This window comes from Anolis carolinensis, chromosome 1, assembly GCF_035594765.1.
Source record: "Anolis carolinensis isolate JA03-04 chromosome 1, rAnoCar3.1.pri, whole genome shotgun sequence".
In the NCBI taxonomy this organism is placed as follows: domain Eukaryota; kingdom Metazoa; phylum Chordata; class Lepidosauria; order Squamata; family Dactyloidae; genus Anolis; species Anolis carolinensis.
The window spans coordinates 2,974,920-2,996,538 of NC_085841.1; the positions used below are offsets into that span (position 1 = coordinate 2,974,920).

General features: G+C 42.8%; 1 protein-coding gene across 2 annotated transcripts in view; it reads right to left on the minus strand.

Annotated features, from left to right (window-relative positions):
* The window catches only part of trim35 (tripartite motif containing 35), a 33,272-nt gene extending 29,260 nt beyond the window's left edge, over nucleotides 1–4,012 (minus strand). Inside the window, exon 1 of one of the 2 annotated variants that reach the window (XM_062969264.1) lies at nucleotides 3,849–4,012. In XM_062969264.1, the coding sequence (XP_062825334.1) occupies nucleotides 3,849–3,943 (95 nt within the window). In that variant the 5' untranslated portion in view covers nucleotides 3,944–4,012. The remainder of the gene's footprint in view (nucleotides 1–3,848) is intronic. The other variant, XM_003227910.4, reaches the window with a different exon arrangement.
* Between the last annotated feature and the right edge of the window lie 17,607 nt (nucleotides 4,013–21,619).

Genomic DNA, 21,619 nt, shown 5'->3' on the forward strand with positions numbered 1-21,619 from the left:
TATGTTGTAATTACTGTATTTACAAATTTAGCACCAAAATATCACGATTTATTGAAAACATTGACTACAAAAATGGCTTGGATAATCCAGAACCTTGGATAAGCGAGGCTTGGATAAGTGAGACTCTACTGTATTATGTATACACACACACACACACACACACACATACATAATGAGATATCTTGGAGAGGGTCTACACATGACATTCATGTATGTTTCATAATAACATACATGTATGTTTCACTTTATAATTCATACACACCTCATACAGATAAGATAATTTAATTTCATAATTTTGTGCACGAAAAGGTTGTGTCTATTGAACCCTTCCAAAGCCAAGCTCAGCCAGGATTCCATTGCATTGAGCCAGGGCAGTTAAAGTGGTGTCAAACTGCATTCATTCTACAATGCAGATGCAGCCAAACTTTTACAAAGATCTGGACTAAAAAAGAAGAATTTGGAGTTGCATCTACACTAGAGAATGAATGCAGTTTGACACCACCTTATGGAATCCAGGGAGTTGTCGCTTGGTGAGGAATGTGCAGTCTTTGGCAGAGAAGGCCGATAAGAGACTTTGCAAAACTACAAATTCCAAAGCATTGAGTTGCAGCAGTTAATGTGGTAACGAACTGCAAAGTGTAGACTGATCCAAGGCTGCAAGGCAAGATTCTGGGAAGGAGAGAAAAAGTCTGCAAAGAGTTCAAATAAGGCGTCGCTTGGCCTATAAACAGCCCTTTGGCGGTTGCTGGAGTGACTCCAAATCCAGGCGGGTTGGAAGGAGGAGAAATTCAAAACTGCAGAAGAAGCGGGCTCTTAGAAAGGAAAAAGAGTTCCTTTTATAAAGCAACTGCCCTAAACAGTCATACAGGGTGCATCCACACTGTAGGTTTAATGCAGAATGACACCATTACAATAGCCATGGCTCAAAGCTACGGATTCCAACCCTTTCTGTCATGCAGGAGGACACAATCTAAGCCCTCCCAACAGATGGCCAGCCAGCGTCTGCTGAAAAACCTACAGAGCCTTTCAGGGTTACTTTCTACACTAGAGAATGAATGCAGGTTGACACCACTTTAACTGCCTATGGCTCAACGCAGTGGGATGCTAGGACTTGTAGTTTGGTGAGGCACCAGGGAAAAGACTTGGTGAAACTACAACTTCCAGGTTTCCATAGCATGGAGCCATTGCAGTTCAAGTGGGGCCACACTACATTCATTCTACAGTGTAGACCAAGGGTCCCCAAACTAAGGCCCGGGGGCCGGATGCGGCCCTCCAAGGTCATTTACCTGGCCCCCGCCCTCAGTTTTATAATATAATATATTGTATATACATATAATATTGATAATAATATTATAATGTAATACAATATAACACTAATAATAATACCATATAATAATATTATATTCTATATTACATATAATATTACTAATAATATTACAGTATAGTGGTATAGTTCAATATAGTAATATATAATGCTAATATTGTGCTATGCTAATAATATAGTATATTGTATGTACATATAATTTGTAAGCCGCTCTGAGTCCCCTTTGGGGTAGAAGGGTGTGATAACAAATGTAGTAAATAAATGCAGTAAATAAATAATAAATAAATAAATACATTTTAGACTTAGGCTCGCCCAAAGTCTGAAATGACTTGAAGGCACACAACAACAACAACAACAACAACAGCAACCCTAATTAACTTTGAAAATTAAGTTTGAAAAATAAATAAATAAATAAACTTGACTATCTCATTGGCCAGAAGCAGGACCACACTTCCCATTGAAATCCTGATAAATGTATGTTGGTTAAAATTGTTTTTATTTTTAAATATTGTATTGTTCTTTCATTGTTCTTCTTCTTGTTGTTGTTGTTGTTTTTGCACTACAAATAAGACATATGCAGTGTGCATCGGAATTTGTTTGTATTTTTTTTTTCAAATGATAATCCAGCCCCTCAACAGTCTGAAGGATTGTGGACCGGCCCTCGGCTTAAAAAGTTTGAGGACCCCTGGTGTAGACGCACCCTTTGCTGGTAAAACTATTGCATTCAGTGCTGTGTGTGCCTTCCTTTCGGTGCATCCATACTGCACAATTAATACAGTTTGGCACCACTTTGACTGCCATGGCTCGATGCTATGGGATTCTGGGAGTTGTAGTTTGACAAAGTTTCTGCCAAAGACGAATTAAACTACAGCTCCCATGTCTACATCGAGTCATGGTAGGTAAAGTGATGCCAGACTGCATTCAATTCACAGTACAGTTGAACCTGGGAGTTGTAGTTTTATCTTGCCTTAAGCCTTCTCTGCAAGAGAATGTGGGTACTTCAACAAACTATAACTCCCAGCATCCCAAAGCATTGAAACATGGCATTAAAACTGCATCAGTTCACAGTGTAGTTGAACCTGGGAGTTGTAGTTTTACCAATGTCTTGAAACCTTCTCTTCATCAAACTACAACTCCCAGCATCCCAAAGCATTGAGCCATGGCATTCAAACTGCATCAGTTCACAGTGTTGATGAACCTGGGAGTTGTAGTTTTACCAAGGCCTTGGAACCTTCTCTGCTAACCTTCTCTTCACCAAACTACAACTCCCAGCATCCCATACCATTGAGCCATGGCAGTCCAACTGCATTGATTCACAGAGCAGTTAAACCTGGGAGTTGTAGTTTTATCTTGCCTTAAGCCTTCACTGCAAGAAAGTGTGGGTACTTCAGCAAACTACAACTCCCAGCATCCCAAAGCATTGAAACATGGCATTCAAACTGCTTCAATTCACAGTGTTGATGAGCCTGGAAGTTTTACCAAGGTCCTGAAACCTTCTGTTAACTTTACCTTCACAAAACTACAACTCCCAGCATCCCATAGGTTTGAGCCATGGCAGTCAAACTGCATCCATTCTGCAGTGTAGTTGAACCTGAGATTTGTAGTTTTACCAAGGCCTTGGGATCTTCTCTTCACCAAACTAAAACTCCCAGCATCCCATACCCTTCGGGGTGAGAAGAGCGGGATATAAATGTAGTAAATAAATAAATAAAATAAATATCATGGAGCCATGGCATTCAAACTGCATCTACTCTCAGCTGAACCCAGGATTTGTAGTTTTACCAAGGCTGTGGAACCTTCTCTGCAAGAGAGTGTGGGTACTTCACCAAACTACAACTCCCAGAATCCCAAAGCATTCAAACTGCATCAGTTCACAGTGTTGATGAACCTGGGAGTTGCAGTTTTACCAAGGCCTTGGAACCTTATCTGCTAACCATCTCTTCACCAAACTACAACTCCCAGCATTGAGCCATAGCGGTCCAACTGCATTGATTCACAGTGCAGTTGAACCTGGGAGTTGTAGTTTTATCTTTCCTTGAGCCTTCACTGCAAGAGAGTATGGTTACTTCAACAAACTACAACTCCCAGCATCCCATACCATCGAGCCATGGCATTCAAACGGCATCTATTCACAGCTGAACCCGGGAGTTGTAGTTTTACCAAGGCCGTGGAACCTTCTCTGCAAAAGAGTGTGGGTACTTCACCAAACTACAACTCCCAGCATCCCATACCATCGAGCCATGGCATTCAAACGGCATCTATTCACAGTTGTACCCGGGAGTTGTAGTTTTACCAAAGCCGTGGAACTTTCTCTGCAAAAGAGTGTGGGTACTTCACCAAACTACAACTCCCAGAATCCCATAACAATCATCGATGGGGGGGGGGGGGCAAGCTGCATTCATTCTGCAGTGGAGATGCACCCAAGGTCTTGAGCCTTCTTTCTCAGCTAAAGAATGGGGGGTACTTCACCAAACTACAACTCCCAGGAGCCCATGGCAGTGAAAGTGGGGGTCTGGCCCCTTACCTGGGGGGCGAGGGGAGGCACCTCTGGCAGCAGGTCCGGGCGCTCCTTCTCCGGGGGCTGCGGGCCAGCTCGGCGGCGGGGAAATAGCAAGCCATGGGGCCAGCTGCCCTCCTTTTTCCCTCCCCTCTTCTGCTCGCTCTCTCCTTCCTTCCTTCCTTCTTTCCTTCCTTGTAAGTCCAACTCCGCCTGCTCTGGAGGGAAAAGGCGGCGCCGGAGGAGGGAAAAAAGAAAGAAAAAGAAAGAAAGAAAGAAAGGAGGAGAAGCCACGCTGCCCGAACCGGTTCAAGCAGTGGCCTCACCTGGGAAGGGAAGCAAGCCGAGCCCAGTCTCTCTGTAAGAGCGGGGCAGCCAGAGGACCAGAGGATGCTCCAGGAGGGAGGGAGGGAGGGAACCCCAAAGGCCATCCAGTCCGACCTCGTTTTGCAGGAAAACTTTATCAAAACCCTCCCCCGGACAGATAGCCATCCAGCCTCTAAAGAAGATTCCATTACCCTACCAAGCAGTTTTATGTTCCACTCCAGTTGAAAGGGGACCCTAAAGGCCATCCAGTCCAACCCCCTTCTGCCAGCCAGGAAGACACATAATAATAATTATAATCATCATCATCATCATAGAATCATAGAATCGTAGAGTTGGAAGAGACCTCATGGGCCATCCAGTCCAATCCCCCACTAAGAAGCAGGAAATCGCATTCAAAGCACCCCCGACAGATGGCCATCCAGCCTTTGCTTAAAAGCCTCCAAAGAAGGAGCCTCCACCACACTCCGGGGCTGTTGAACAGCCCTTCTCACAGTGAGGAAGTTCTTCCTGATGTTCAGGTGGAATCTCCTTTCCTGTAGTTTGAAGCCCTTGTTCCATTGTGTCCTAGTCTGCAGGGCAGCAGAAAACAAGCTCCCTCCCTCCTCCCTATGACTTCCCTTCACGTATTTGTACATGGCCCTCATCATGTCTCCTCTCAGCCTTCTCTTCTGCAGGCTAAACATGCCCAGCTCTTTAAGCCGCTCATCATCATCATCATCATCATCATCATCATCATCATCATCATCATCCAGCTGGGACAACAAAACATTGCATGGAAAGTTCCTTGACAAAATTGAGGGAAAAGCTGACAAGGAGAAGACCTGGCTCTGGCTCACAAATGGGACCCTGAAGAAGGAGACAGAAGGCCTGATCCTTGCAGCCCAGGAGCAAGCCATCAGGACAAAGACAATCAAGGCAAAGATCGAAAAATCAGCTGATGACCCAAAATGCAGACAGTGCAAGGAAACCGATGAAACCATGGATCATATCCTCAGCTGCTGTAAGAAAATTACACAGACAGACTACAAACAGAGGCACAACTATGTGGCCCAAATGATTCATTGGAACTTAAGCCTCAAGTACCACCTCCCAGCAGCAAAGAACTGGTGGGATCAAAAACCTGAAAAAGTCTTGGAAAATGAGCACGCAAAGATACTGTGGGACTTCCGAATCCGGACTGACAAAGTTCTGGAACACAACACACCAGACATCACAGTTGTGGAAAAGAAAAAGGTTTGGATCATTGATGTTGCCATCCCAGGGGACAGTCGCATTGACGAAAAACAACAGGAAAAACTCAGCCGCTATCAGGACCTCAAGATTGAACTTCAAAGACTATGGCAGAAACCAGTGCAGGTGGTCCCGGTGGTGATGGGCACATTGGGTGTCGTGCCAAAAGATCTCAGCCGGCATTTGGAAACAATAGACATTGACAAAATTACGATCTGCCAACTGCAAAAGGCCACCCTACTGGGATCTGCATGCATCATCCGAAAATACATCACACAGTCCTAGACACTTGGGAAGTGTTCGACTTGTGATTTTGTGATACGGAATCCAGCATCTCTATCTTGTTTGCTGTGTCATACAATAACAACAACAACAATAATCTTTATTTATATTCCTCCCTATCTATCTCCCTGGAGGGACTCAGGGCGGATTCCAAACCTAAAAGGCAAACATCCGATGCCCGAACACAACAACAATACACCTGTAACAAAGAAAAATTAATAACCCAACATATAAAAAATACTGTATGGCTAAACTAAAATGAAATAAAAAATGAAACCTTTTATATTTATTTTATTTACAGCATTTATATTCCGCCCTTCTCACCCCGAAGGGGACTCAGGGCGGATCACATTACACATATAAGGCAAACATTCAATGCCTTTTAACATAGAACAAAGACAAGACAAACATAGGCTCCGAGCGGGCCTCGAACTCATGACCTCCTGGTCAGAGTGATTCATTGCAGCTGGATTCAGCTGGCTTGCTCTCCAGCCTGCACCACAGCCTGGGCGCATAAGGCATAAGACATCAAACATCAAACAAAAGCGTCAATTTTCCAGTTCCTTGTGGACAAATAACTTGATCATGGCTCAGGCTGTCAACTGATTAAAATCCCTCCCAACAGATGACCTTTTTGAAGACCTCCAAGGCAAAAATACCAGAATCCCAGATTTGGAAGGGACTCAAAGGGACATCTAGTCTGACCTCATTTTGCAGGAAAACAATATCAAAGACCTCGCCTGGACAGATGACCATCCAGCCTCTGCATGAAGACCCTCTAAAGAAGATCCAGTTACCCTCCCAGGCTGTTTATGTTCCACTCCAGTTGGAAGGGGATCCTAAAGGCCGTCCGGTCTGACCCCATTTTGCAGGAAAATACTACTAAAGTCGTCCTGACAGATGGCCATCCAGCTTCTGCTTGAAAACCATCTAAAGAAGACTCCATTGTCCTCCCAGGCACTTTATATTCTACTCCAGCTGGAAGGGGACCCTAAAGGCCACCCAGTCCAACTCCCTTCTGCCAGGCAGAAAGACACAATCAAAACTTTCCCAACAGATGACTTTTTTGAGGACCTTCAAAGACAAAAATCCTAAAATCCCAGATTTGGAAGGGACTGAAAGGGCCATCTAGTTGAATTCTGTATTCTACCACAGGGATATAACCATGCAGAGAAACACAATCCAAGCCTTCGCGACAGGAGTCCATCCAGCTTTTGGTTTGAAACCTCCAGAGAAGAAGATTCCAAAAGCAGTCTGTGTTCCACTCCAGTTGGAAGGGAGCCCCAAAGGGCATCCAGTCCAACCCTCTGTGTCTGCTAGACAGTAAGACACAATCAAAGCCTGCCCAACAGATGGCCATTCAGCACCTATCTAAAAACCTTCCGAGGGTGCTTCTATACTGCAGAACGAATACAGTTTGACACCACTTTGAATTGCAATGGCTCAGGGCTTTGGAGTCATGGGAGTTGTAGTTTGCCGAGGCAGAGAAGGCTCAAGACCTTATAAAACTACATCTCCCATATTCCATAGCATTGAGCCCTGGCAGTTTAAATGGTATCAAACTGCATTCTTTCTACTGCATAGATGCACCATTGAACTGCCCTGTCTCAGTAACAGAATCCCGGGAGTTGTAGTTTGATGAGGTGTCAACACCCTCTGTCCAAACTATATTCAATCTACACAGTATAGATATACCCCATGAGAAGACATGGCTGCATCGACACTGGAGAATTAATGCAGTTGGACCCTGCTCTATCCACTCTGGTTCGAAGCTATGGGGTTGTGGGAGTTGTAGTTTGGTGAGGCACTAGCACTCATTGGCAGACAAGGCTATAGACTTAGTATATAAAGGATACTGTGTTATGACACCATTGCCTATAATGGGACTTGAACATCCCACGGATATTGGAAGCTAAGCAGGGTCAGCCCTGGCTAGTGCTTGGATGGGAGACCGCTAGCGAACAGCATATTTCAATGGAAGGAACTGGCAAAACCACCTCTGAGGATTCCCTGCTGAATAAAATCGTATGAAATTGGGTTGCTGTGGGGTATTTTTTTGGGCTATATGGCCTCCAGGCAACAGAGGCCAGGCTACCTCTATGCAGATACCCTCACTGATAGACTTTTCAGCTTCATGGCTACTCAATGTTTTTCAAGCTTGCTAATTGCAACATTCACGTTTCCTTAAACAGACAAGAGTTCTTTCTCCCACCTTGGGCATTATTCTACAGGTATATATATATACACTCCACTTGCCTCACTGCCGGTAGATCCTTTGAGGATGCCAGCCACAGATGTAGGTGAAACATCAGGAGAGAATGATGCTGGAACATGGCCATACAGCCCGGAAAACAGACATCAACCTAATGATTCGGGCCATTAAAGTCTTTAACAATCCTATGAAATTCATGGAATTGCCATTTGTCAACAGGCGACTCAAAGGCACACACACACAAACCCATACAAGCAAACGGATGCAACTCCCCATCCAAAACTTGTCTCTCTGGTTTATAATCCACAAAAGGATTATAATCCACTTTATTAAAACCTATAATAAGAGCAGTGAGACATTATTGGAAGTGCGGCTCGAGGGGTAAATAAAAACATTGTCACTCCCTTGAGTCCTAGGATGCCTTTCGGCTTCAAAGAAAAGTGCAATGAAGAGTTGCTTTTTTATTTCTACGGCTCAGTGCTACAGAATGCTGGGAGTTGTAGTTTGGCAAGGGGCCAGCCCTCTATGGCAGGGAGGGCTAAAGACCTTGTCAAACTGCAACTCCCAGGATTCCATAGCATTGAGTCAGGGCAGTTCAGGTGGTGTCAAACAGTATGAATTTTATTTTTTTATCAAGTCTTTTTTATTAAGTTTTGACATATTAGTGTACATATATACATAAAAATTGTGCACACAGATATACTAGGGAAAGGAAAACCTACAAGGAGAAAAGAAGAAAAGAGAGAAAAAGAAAAAAAAAGGAGAAAAAAAAAGAGAAAGAAAAAAGAAAAAAAAAACCAACAAGAATAACAAATACATTGAATCACAAAACAAGTTTAAAATATCGGTGGTTTGACTTCCACATCTCTGGCGAAATGGATCTATCTTTCTCTAATGGTTGGTTATTTCATCTGTGGCCACACTCGTTTCTTCCTTCTCAGTTTCTGCTGTTCATTCTCTTCTTCCTCCTTTCGGTGGGGGTTTCAGTCTATTCTTACTTCAGATATAGTGTTCAGTTTTTACATTGAACTTGAATAGTTCAATTCCCTATTACGTATTTTTAAATTCCAGGTATTTTTCTATCTGTTGCCAATTTGTCTCTTTTCTTGGCCTGCCCTGAGTTTTTGCTATAATGTAAGTTAATCTGTCCATATTTTTTATTTCGGCAACTTTAATAAGCCAGTCTTCTTTCTTGGGAGTTTCTTTTTGTTTCCAAAGTCTGGCATAGGTCATTCTTGCAGCGGTAGTTAAACAGTATGAATTTTACAGTGCAGATGCACCCTTAAGCAGGGCTGGCCCAAGGTTATTTATTTCGTGTCAAAAGCATTGGTACAACAAATACATTTCAAATAATGGAAATAAAATAAAAAAGAAAAGAAATCACAAGCAACTAAATAGTTTTGGACCAAAAGCGGGCAACAACGACCGCATTGTCTGTAGCTTTAAACAACTCCTCCTCCGTACATGAGGCAGGGCATTGTGGGCAAACATACATATGCTGAGTTGTTTGTTCAGCTCCACAGTCACACAAGGTGGAGGATTCCTCCAGGTAGTACCACCTTACCAAGTTGTCTTTTGATCTGCCCAAATCTGTTTAGGGACTTCCAAGTTGCCCATTCTTGGTTTGCCCCTGGAGGAAGGAACACCCTCGTGGGGGGGGGGGGGGCATTCCAGTTGGGATTGCCTGGTTTAGCTGCCCAGAGAGACACCCTTGCTGTTGCTGGAGGAACATCCAGAGGAGTGGTGGTTCTCATGAAGCCCTTCCTTGATTTGAGTCTGGTGGGAGGAGGCTGATAGCCATGCAGTGGGTGGCTTTCACAATGTTCGACCTTCTTTCTCTCACCGTTAGCAGCAACTTCCCGTCGCACGTCAGGAGGGGCAATGCCAGCTAACTTGTAGAGTTTATCAACAGGTGTAGGTTTAAGGCATCCCGTGATGATTCTGCATGTTTCATTCAGTGCTATGTCCACCTGCTTTGCATGGGCAGACTTGTGCCAAACAGGACAGGCAGACTCTGCAGTTGAGAAAGACAAGGCCAGGGCTGAGGTTCTTACTACTTGTGGGTCTGCTCCCCATGCGCTGCCAGTCAGTTTCCGCAGGATGTTATTGCGTGCAGCTACTTTGAGCTTGGTGTTCATGCAGTGTTTCCTATATGTTAGTGTTCGGTCTAAGGTGACACCAAGGTATTTAGGATGGAAACAGTGTTCGAGCTCTTGGCCTTCCCAAGTAACTTTCAGTTTCCTGTTGGCTTCGCGGTTACGTAGGTGGAAAGCACACACTTGTGTCTTGGCAGGGTTAGGCTTCAGGTGGTTCTCTTTGTAGTAGCTGGAGAGATCTTTCAAGGCATTGGTGAGTTGCTTTTCAACTGTTTCAAAATCTTTTGCTTGTGTTGTAAGGCCAAGGTCATCAGCATATATAAAGCTCTTTGTGAGTGGTGGTTGTGGCTGGTCGTTCGTGAAGATATTAAATAAGGTCAGTGCAAGAACGCTGCCTTGGGGTAAACCATTCTTTTGCCTCCTCCATCTGCTTTTCCGGCCCTGAAACTCCACATAGAAACTGCGGTTTTCTAAGAGGGTCTGGACAGTTTTTGTAAAGTCAAAGTCCTGGGTGATATGGTAGACTTTATGCAGCATTTTTCTATGTTGCACCGTGTCATAGGCTGCCGTAAGGTCCACAAAAACTGTTCCCGTGATGCAGCCTTTCTCATAGCCTTCCTCGATATGCTCAGTCAGATGAAGAATTTGACCTGTACAGTTTTTCCCTGGTCTGAAACTTGCTTGTTGTGCAATAAGCTTGGGTTCGATAACAGGTCCTAGTCGATTTGATAGCATGGCCCAAGGTAATTTTCAAGTATAGGCGAACAAAATTTTGGCACCCCCCCCCCCAAACCAATCACTGAAAAATAAAAGCGTTGGATAAGCGAAAATGTTGGATAATAAGGAGAGATTAAGGAAAAGCCTAAATAAAGAACAACACTAGGAAAACAGGGGAAATCCAGACAGGAAACAATCAGGGCCAGCTAACACCTCCCAACCAAGGATGCCCCCAGGGAGGAAGCAGCCAGGCTTTGAATCTGCAAAGCCATTAAATGCTAATCAAGCTGGCCAATGGCAACATTCACACTAGACTCAAACAGACAAGAGCTCTTCCTCCCACCCTGGACTTTCCACAGATAGATAAACCCCACTTACCTAGCTTCCAACAGAACTCAGAACCTCTGCCATAGATGTGGGCGAAACGTCAGGAAAGAATGTTTCTGGAACATGGCCAGGCGAGAAGAAAGGCGGGGAACATCTACAGGATGGCACCACAGGGAACTGCCTAGTTTGCCTCATGGTTGAACTGCCCCTGCCCTTAAGCCTCGGATTGCAGAGTTGTGCATGCTGTAGCTCAGGCATGGGCAAACTTTAGTCCTCCAGTTGTTTTGGACTTCAACTCCCACATTTCCTGGCCTCAGGCTGAGGGGGAAGAGGAAAGAGGGGCCGGGCTATGGCTCAGGCTGGTGAGCAGCCTGCTGCAATAAATCACTCTGACCATGAGGTCATGAGTTCGAGGCCAGCCCGTGGCGGGTTGAGCACCCGTCAATTAAAAAATAAAACATAGCCCCTGCTTGTTGCTGACCTAGCAACCCGAAAGATAGTTGCATCTATGTCAGGACCCAGGCTGCAGAGCACCAATAACCATGCGCAGAGACCAGAATCTATCTAATACCTTTATTAAGGAAATATATAAAGTCAATAAAAACAAGTGAAGGATATAGTTCAGAAGTAGAGCTTTCAGGAAAGGTCAAATATAGTCCAGGAAAACAATGTCCAATATGTGATATTAGAGTCCAAAGTTATAATCCACTTGACCGAAACGCACACTATTTGGCAAGCAATAGTGTGGGGAACTGTCCATAGTCTTTCGAGGCTTAAGGTAAATCCGAAGGAAACTGGAAAACAAGGCTTGAAACTAGGAAGCAAGGTCCGTGGTTTAAAACGCAAGGCAAGGCAAGACTTGAAACTTGGCAAGATCAAACTTGAAACAAGGCGAACATGAAACAAGAACTGAGTCCATAGAAGTCCGTGGGACAAGGCAAGGCTGGAAACTTGATCCGGGAAACAGGGAACTGGAGTACGAAGTCTACACACGATCTCACTCCTCAAGCTGACGAATTGACTCCGCAAGGTTTCCTTCGCGGCAAAACACCTAAATAGGGTCTCGTTTCCCGCCAGAAGAACACTTTCCCTGGAGAACTAGAAGTGAAACTCATCTCTGTCCAGATGCATGACTCCTTAGAATTTCCCAAGGGAAGCAGACCTAATCAGCTAATTGTTTGGCTGCGATTCTGGCGCTTCGGCGCTTCGCCTCCCTAGCGCCTCTATCTTTATTATAATTGTCCTTTCGAGAAAACGGGGGAGAATTCTGCCCAAGGCTTGTTTGGCTAACTTCTTGAGGGCAAACATCCTGCAGGTGCAGGGGCTCCGTTTCTGACTGAAACGGTGTAAATCCCATGTTTTCCTCTTCGTCTGCCACAATAGTACTAGGAACGGGACTACAAGGCCCATGAGACATCACAATCTATCAAGTAGGAAATAAGGTACCACTTATAAAGTGGGGAGGCAAATTTAACTAATTTACGACATTGGAATGAGGAAGTGTCGTCACAGTGGATGACGAAGCAGCTGCTCCCCCCTGTGGCCAGAATCAAACATCCCCTCAGGAGAAGGTTAAATTGCCTCTGTGTCTGTCTCTGTCTCGGTTCTATGTGTATATGGGCATTGAATGTTTGCCCTATATGTACATAATGTGATCCGGCCCGAGTCCCTTTCGGGGTGAGAAAGAAGGGTGGAATATAAATACTGTAAATAAATAAATAAATAAATAAATAAATAAGGAATTGTGGGAGTTGAAGTCCAAAACAACTGGAGGGCCGAAGTTTGCCCATGCCTGCTGTAGATGAACCAACACATGAGAGCACCTTCTTGCATGTTAAGATTCAGAGGCTGATCAATGAATAGACTGACGCTTCCAATACCCCAATGGTAATTTACTGAATTTCCTGCCATATGAAGAGCCAACCAGCGATGACGTCCAGCAGAGTCCGAAATATTTTTGATACCAAGCACTACAGATAAGAGAAACTCACCCTGGGATTCCGCTTTTGCTGACAACACTGCAACAAAGAACAGCAGCTGGGTCACAGATTCCCTTGCTGAGCATATGTAAACAATAAACATGAGCTGGATCTACAGTGACCTATGATGCAGTTTGAATCTGCATTATATGATCAGCGTAAACCCATACAAAGTAGTTCAGTGTAACTGCATTATATGGGTTTACACTGATTATTTAATACAGTTTCAAACTACATTGTAGATCCAGCCAGAGGGAAAAAAGGGAAGCAGATCGAACTCATCTCATCAGAATTCCCCAATATATTAAAGAAGCATGGATCTATAAGCCTCTTCCACCAAAATGGAAATTATAGTAGAGTCTCACTTATCCAACACTCGCTTATCCAACATTCTGGATTATCCAACGCATTTTTGTAGTCAGTGTTTTCAATACATCGTGATATTTTGGTGCTAAATTCATAAATACAGTAATTACTACATAGCATTACTGCGCATTGAACTACTTTTTCTGCAAAATTTGTTGTCTAACATGATGTTTTGGTGCTTCATTTGTAAAATCATAACTTAATTTGATGTTTAATAGGCTTTTCCTTAATGCCTCCTTATTATCCAACATATTCGCTTATCCAACATTCTGCCGGCCCATTTATGTTGGATAAGTGAGACTCTACTGTATTAGAAGCGGAGGCTAATGGACAGGGATGCATATTGGAAGGATCACAGAATCAAAAAACTGAAAGGGACTCCCAAAGGCCATCTAATCCAACCTTCTTTCACCACAAAGGAAGACCCCTTTAAAGTCCTCCCAACAGATGGCCATCCAACTTCTGCCAAAAAACCCCTAGAGAAGGAAACTCCATAAGACTCCCAGGCAGTCTATATTCTGCTACATGGAAATACATTGTCCAAGCCCTCCTCACAGATGGCCATCTGCTTCTGCCAAAAAACCCCGGAGAAGTAGACTCCATAGGACTCCCAGGCAGTCTATATTCCATTAGAGTTGAAAGGGACCTCCAAAGGCCATCTAGTTCGAAGTTTGAAGCCAGCCCGTGTTGGAGTGAGCACCCGACCATTGTTGACCTAAGAAACTCGAAAGGTAGTTGCATCTATCAAGTAGGAAATTTAGGTACCACTTATGCGGGGAGGCTAATTTAACTAATTTATGACACCATAAAAATCATCCAGCAGCGTTTGGAATGAGGAAGTATCCATCAGGGACTTGGTGTCACAGTGGATGATGAAGCGGCAGCTCCCCCTGTGGCCGGAATCAAGCATACCCTCAAGAAGTTGGAAGCTGGAGAAGGTTAAATTGCCTCTGTGTCTGTCTTTGTCTCTGTCTTTATGTTCATATGGCACTGAATGTCATATGGCATTGTGATCTGCCCCAAGTCCCCTCCGGGGTGAGAAAGAAGGGCGGAATATAAATACTGCAAATAAATAAATCTAGCCCAGGCCCTTTCTGCTATGCAGGAAAACACAATCCGAGCCCTCTTAACAGGTGTCCATCCAACCTCTGCTTCAAAACCTCCAGAGAAGGAGGCTCCACTGGACTCCCAGGCAGCTGCTTCTCCCACACTTGGCATCAGGAATGTTTTTCTAATATTTATTTGGAATCTACCATTTGAATCCATTCTTCTTCTGGTGGAAAAACTGCAAAATAACTGGGACATGATACAACTCCTGAGGTGGCCTTGCAACCAAAACTTTTAAGAAGTCCAAACAGAGATAGACAAAACAAAGAGATAATAATGAGAACACGGCATATTTGCAAAGACGGAAGCAAGCAAGCCATGCTATGCACGAGAAATCAAGACAATGGATCCATGGATTCCAATGGCAAGAAAGAAGATTCCACCTCAACGTTAGGAAGAACGTCTAGATGGTAAGAGATCCAAAAGGAGGAATCTGTTGCTGCCTGGGAGTCCAATGGAGTCTCCTTCTCTGGAGGTTTTTAAGCAGAGGCTGGATGGCCATCTGTCAGGAGGGTTCAGATTGTGTCTCCTTGCATGGCAGAATGGGTCTTTGCGGTCTCTTCCAACATGTATTATTATTATTATTTATTGTATGACACAGCAAACAAGATAGACATGCTGGATTTCATATCACAAAATCACAAGTCGAACACTTGTGATTTTGTCCTAGACTTGTGTCTAGGACTGTGTGATGTATTTTCGGATGATGCATGCAGATCCCAGCAGGGTGGCCTTTTGCAGTTGGCAGATCGTGATTTTGTCAATGTCTATTGTTTCCAAATGCTGGCTGAGATCTTTTGGCACGGCACCCAGTGTGCCCATCACCACCGGGACCACCTGCACTGGTTTCTGCCAGAGTCTTTGAAGTTCAATCTTGAAGTCATGATAGCGGCTGAGTTTTTCCTGTTGTTTTTCGTCAATGTGACTGTCACCTGGGATGGTAACATCAATGATCCAGACCTTGTTCTTTTCCACAACTGTGATGTCTGGTGTGTTGTGTTCCAGAACTTTGTCAGTCTGGATTCGGAAGTCCCACAGTATCTTTGCGTGCTCTTTTTCCAATACTTTTGCAGGTTTGTGATCCCACCAGTTCTTTGCTGCTGGGAGGCCTAAGTTCCAATGAATCATTTGGGCCACATAGTTGTGCCTCTGTTTGTAGTCTCTCTGTGAGATTTTCTTACAGCAGCTGAGGATATGATCAATGGTTTCGTCAGTTTCCTTGCACAGTCTGCATTTTGGGTCATCATCATTATTATTATTATCATTATTATCACTATTATTATTATTATCATTATTATTATTGTTATTATTATTATTTACTACATTTATACCCCGCCCTCTCTCACCCCGAAGGGGACTCAGAGCAGTTTACAAGTTATATGTACCTAATATATTATATCATTAGCATAGCACAATATTAGCATTATATATTACTATATTGTACTATACCACTATGCTGTAATATTATTAGTAATATTACATTTAATATATAATATATAATTAATATCATTATATTGTATTTTTATTCGTATTATCTTGCATTACATTTTAATATTAGTATCAATATACAAGAAGAGCCCCGGTGGCGAAGTGCGTTAAAGCGCTGAGCTGCTGAACTTGCAGACCGAAAGGTCCCAGGTTCAAATCCTGGGAGCGGAGTGAGCGCCCACTGTTAGCTCCAGCTCCTGCCAACCTAGTAGTTCGAAAACATGCCAATGTGAGTAGATCAATAGGTACCGCTCTGGCGGGAAGGTAATGGCTCTCCATGCAGTCATGCCAGCCACACGACCTTGGAGGAGTCTACGGACAACACTGACTCTTCGGCTTAGAAATGGAGATGAGCACCAACCCCCAGAGTCAGACATGACTGGACTTAACGTCAAAGGAAACCTTTACCTTTACCTATCAATATACAATATATTATATTCTTACCATAGCACTATTATTATATTATATAGTTCTATGTTGTTGCTGGGTGGAGCCCCCCCCAAACTAATGACAAGTCTTGATAGTGTACATTAATTTGATGGTAAGAACAGCAAAATTTGATGGTAATGACAACACAAAAGGCTGTATGGACATTATGTTAAATCCTGGAAACATGCATTGATCACACTGTAACTGTTGCTGGCATAGGTGATTAATAGTTTCTTCAGGAATACAAATATACAAATATGTATACATACAGTAGAGTCTCACTTATCCAACACTTGCTTAGCCAACATTCTGGATTATCCAACGCATTTTTGTAGTCAATATTTTCAATGCATTGTGATATTTTAGTGATAAATTCGTAAATACAGTAATTACTACATAGCATTACTGTGTATTTAACTACATTTTCTGTCAAATTTATTGTATAACATAATGTTTTGGTGCTTAATTTGTAAAATCATAACCTAATTTGATGTTTAATAGGCTTTTCCTTAATGCCTCCTTATTATCCAACATATTCGCTTATCCAAGCTTCTGCTGGCCCGTTTATGTTGGATAAGTGAGACTCTACTGTATGTGCAAACATATTCACACAGATGCATACACATTGAAAGCTAGTGTTTCAAGGAGCTGGCTAGGCTACAATCCACCTCACTTACAAACTAGTCTTCTAAATAATATAATATTACTACTACTAGTACTAGTACTACTACTATATCTGGACCAACACGCAAAGCAACTCACAATATTTATTTATTTATTTATTTACTACATTTATATCCCGCCCTTCTCACACCAAAGGGGACTCAGAGCGATTTACAAATTATATGTGCATACAATATATTATATTATTAGCATAGCAAAATATTACCGTGTTTCCCCGAAAATAAGACAGTGTCTTATATTAATTTTTGCTCCCAAAGATGCTCTAGGTTTTATTTTCAGGGGATGTCTTATTTTTCTATGAAGAAGAATTCACATTTATTGTTGAACAAAAAATGAACATTTATTATATACTGTACAGTAGTTGTCATCACAAACCAACATAACCAGACAAACTGAATCTTATCAAGAATTTCTTGTTACTACCATTATTTCCATGTACAACTGGTATGTACATTTACCAATCCTGCAAACTCTGGTGTTCTGTTTGTTGGGCATGCTTCCAAACAAAAACTTTGCTAGATCTTACTTTCGGGGGAGGCCTTAAATTTAGCAATTCAGCAAAACTTCTATTAGGTCTTATTTTTTGGGGATGTCTTATTTTCGGGGAAACAGGGTAGCATTAGAAAAATATTAGCATATTAATATTAATATTATGGGTTCAGTTTACCCTTAGGTGTATCTTCACTGCATGAGGTTTGCCTAAGATCTGGAGTCTGATAACAGCTCTCCGGAAGAGGCTGATAAGTTTAGGTTTTGTTTGTGGGTGCATCTACGCTGCAGAATTAATGCAGTCTGACACCACTTTCATTGCCATTGCTCGATGCTTTTGAATCCTGGGATTTGTAGTTTTGAAAGGCACCAACACTCTTTGGCAGAGCAGCCTAACGACTTTGCAAAACTATAACTCCCAGGAGTCCATAACTTTGAACCAAAGCTGCTAAAGTGGTGTCAAACTGCATTATCTGTACAATGTAACTGCAGCCTTAATTCTCTCCTTTGGCGCATTTTCCTCATTGACCACACGGTGGCGCTCCAAACACAGAGAAATTCTCATTGGATTCAATGGCTTTCCCAGCCTTCCATCTTTTGTCTTGTGCATATTATTTACCTGTGTGCCTCTTAACGAGCGTTTCTTCACCTGTAGTCCTGGACTAAAGGACGGAACCCTTTCAAAAAGTAAGTCCTGTTTCTTTAATATTACAGAAATACACTCCTTCTTCCCCTTGTTCTCTAATATTGTTGTCTGCCCTTTCTTTTCATCACTTCCTAGTTTTTAATTTCCTACAAGAGGCATTTTTATAGCTTCACAGCCTTATTAGTCAAGGGGAAAAATGCTGAAAAGAGGTTGTTTTGCTTTGCAGGGAGGTGGTTGTGTTTACAGGGCTGAAATGTTGTGTATGTCTTTGTGTTGGGATTTGTAGTTTTCTCCCACCTTTATTGTAGCAGTGTGCCTTCAAGGAGTTTCTAATTTACAAGGGTGGGATGGGTTCAGTTTACCTTTAGGTGCATCCACACAGCAGAATTAATGCAGTTTGGCACTCCTATTATTGCCATGGCCCAGTGCTGTGGAATGCTGGGAGTTGTAGTTTTGCAAGGCCTTTAGCCTTACCTGCTAAAGAGTGCAGGTGATTCACAAAACCAGGACTCTCATGATTCCATAGTATTGAGCCATAGTAATTCAAATGATGTCAAATTACATTAATTCAACAGTGTAGATGCACCCTATGCATTCTTCTGAGGCTGACAGAGTGTGACATTCCAAGTGTGACATTGCACAACTTGCAGCTTGGCTCACTTGCTTGAGTAATCTAAAAGCCATATAATGTCATTTGAAACAGCATTGTATTATATATTGTAATCCACCTTGAGCCTCGGGCAGAGGTAAAATTATTATGATTATTACTATTATTACAAGATTATGCAAGCATTAAGTCATATGTTGCAATTTGCCTTGAGCCTTGGGCAGAAGTAAAATTATTATTATTATTATTACAAGATTATCAAAGTGCAATCGACAAAAGCATAAAATCATTTAAAACAAATAGAGCAAAACTGCATTAAACTCATTCAAACCAATAAAATGTCGATTTGAAACGTATAGTTTACTGTTTACTTGGTATTGAACAAGGATCAGTGCACTGCAGAGGCTGCTGTCATTAAACTATTGAATTTAAAGCCATGGTTTCCAACCTTTGGGCCTATGGGTATTTTCGACTTCAGTTCCCACAGTTCCTAACATCTGGTAAGTTGGCTGGGATTTCTGGGAGTTGAAGTCCAAAACACCTGGAGGCCCAAAGGTTGGGAACCACTGGTTTAAAGGGACCCTAAAGGTCATCTAGCCTGACCCCTGGATAACACAAGAATCTAGAGGGTCAGACTAGATGACCCTTAGGGTTCTTTTCAACTCTGAGCTGTATCGACATTCTGTTTCAAGATCTCCATCAAAGGAGACGCCATTGCTCCCATCAATTCTTACAATTTTTACTGGAATTTTACGTGTATTGTTGTTTTTTATACTTACAGTAGAGTCTTGCTTATGTGTGCTTTTTTTGGTTATTGTGTATATATTATTATTGGTTTTTGTTATTGTTCTTTGCGGTTTCATATTTTATCGTTGTTTTGTATCTGATTTTGCTGTAAGCCACCCCGAGTCCCCTTCGAGGGAGATGGAGGCGGGCCCGGGCTGTGGCGCAGGCTGGAAAGCAAACCAGCTGCAACCAGCTGCAATGAATCACTCTGACCAGGAGGTCATGAGTTCGAGGCCTGATCGGAGCCTGTGTTTGTCTTGTCTTTGTTCTATGTTAAAAGGCATTGAATGTTTGCCTATATGTGTAATGTGATCCGCCCTGAGTCCCCTTCGGGGTGAGAAGGGCGGAATATAAATGCTGTAAATAAATAAAAAAAATAAAATAAATAAACTTATTATTATTATTATTGCTTATCCAACATAAACAGGCCAGCAGAACGTTGGATAAGCGATAAGGAGGAGTTAAGGAAAAACTTATTAAACGTCAAATTGCGTATTTTATGATTTTACAAATTAAGCACCAAAACATCACGTTTTACAACAAATTGACAGAAAAAACAGTTCAGTACATGGTATGTAGTAATTACTGTATTTATGGATTTAGCACCAAAACATTGCAATGTATTGAAAACATAGACCACAAAAACATTGACAACTAAAAAATGGACTACAAATAAAGATAGAATTGCTGCCTAGAGAAACAGCTGTGGATCTGGGCAGGACGCAGACTTTGTGGGATAATACAGAACGTTGGATAAGCGAAGGTTGGAAAAGCGAGACTCTACTGTACTTACTTAGGTGATGCCTTGTTGTCCAAGTATGATGGTCCTCCAAGTGTAGTGTCTTGGCGGAGAGTCCGTAGGTGATTGTGGAGACATCGGATTCCAGATGGAAGGTGGTCCAGGTCAGGGTTGGCTTGCCTTGCCTTCCTCTTGGCACGTTTCTCCCTTTTGCCCTCCATTCGTGGCTCTTCGAATTCCACAGCACTGTTGGTCACAGCTGACCTCCAATTATATGTGCAATGTGATCCGCCCTGAGTATTATTATTATTATTGTTGTTGTTGTTCTAAAAGAATTTATTCCACTGTCAGTTCCTTTTTTGTATTTCTGGCAGAAAAAAAAACCAAGCATGTCAAACTGTGTACGCATAGTTCCTCCTCCAAACCCCATTTGTTGATAGGACTGGCCTGCAAAAGGAAAGAAGAGCAACCTTCTCCAAAGACTTGTCTCCCTTTGAAACCTGCCTGTCATTTTTTCCCCACTGAGGCTTCTATATCTGGCAGCCCATCATGAGACCGTGGAGGTACACTTTGATTTTCCACCCACTTCGGCGCTCTCCTCCACTGATTTTGCAAGAACAAAAAATAAATTCCTTTCTACTTTGGCTCTAGCAGGCTTTGTTTTTTTCTCCTGTGAAACCATAGTGTTGGAAGGGACCCTAAAGGTCATCTAGACTGACCCACAGCTATTGCAGGAATCCATTGCGTTACCCCTGAGACATCAACAGGATCTCTATGTGACTATTCAACAATGGAGTTTCCTTCTCTGGAGGAAGAGAAGTTAGATGGCTATCTGTCAGGAATGCTTTGGTTGTGTCTTTCTGCAAGGCACAAGTAAGGTTAGACTGGATGGGCTTTGGGGTTCCCTTCCAATTCTAGTGGAATGTGAACCACCTGGGAGTCTCATGGAATCCCTTTCTCTGAAGGTTTCAGACCAAAGGCTAGATGGTCATCTGTCAGGAGTGCTTTGATTGTGTTTTCCTGAATGTCACAAATAGGGCTGGACTGGATGGTCTTTAGGAGTCCCTTTGAACTTTACTGGAGTATGGATCGCCTGGGAGTCTGTTGGAATCTGTAGTTACAAACCAGCAGCTGGATGGACATCTGTTAGGAGTGCTTTGGTTATGCTTTTCTGAATGTCACAAATAGGGCTGGACTGGATGGTCTTTAGGAGTCCCTTTGAACTTTACTGGAGTATGGATCGCCTGGGAGTCTGTTGGAATCTGTACAAACTCAACAGCTGGATGG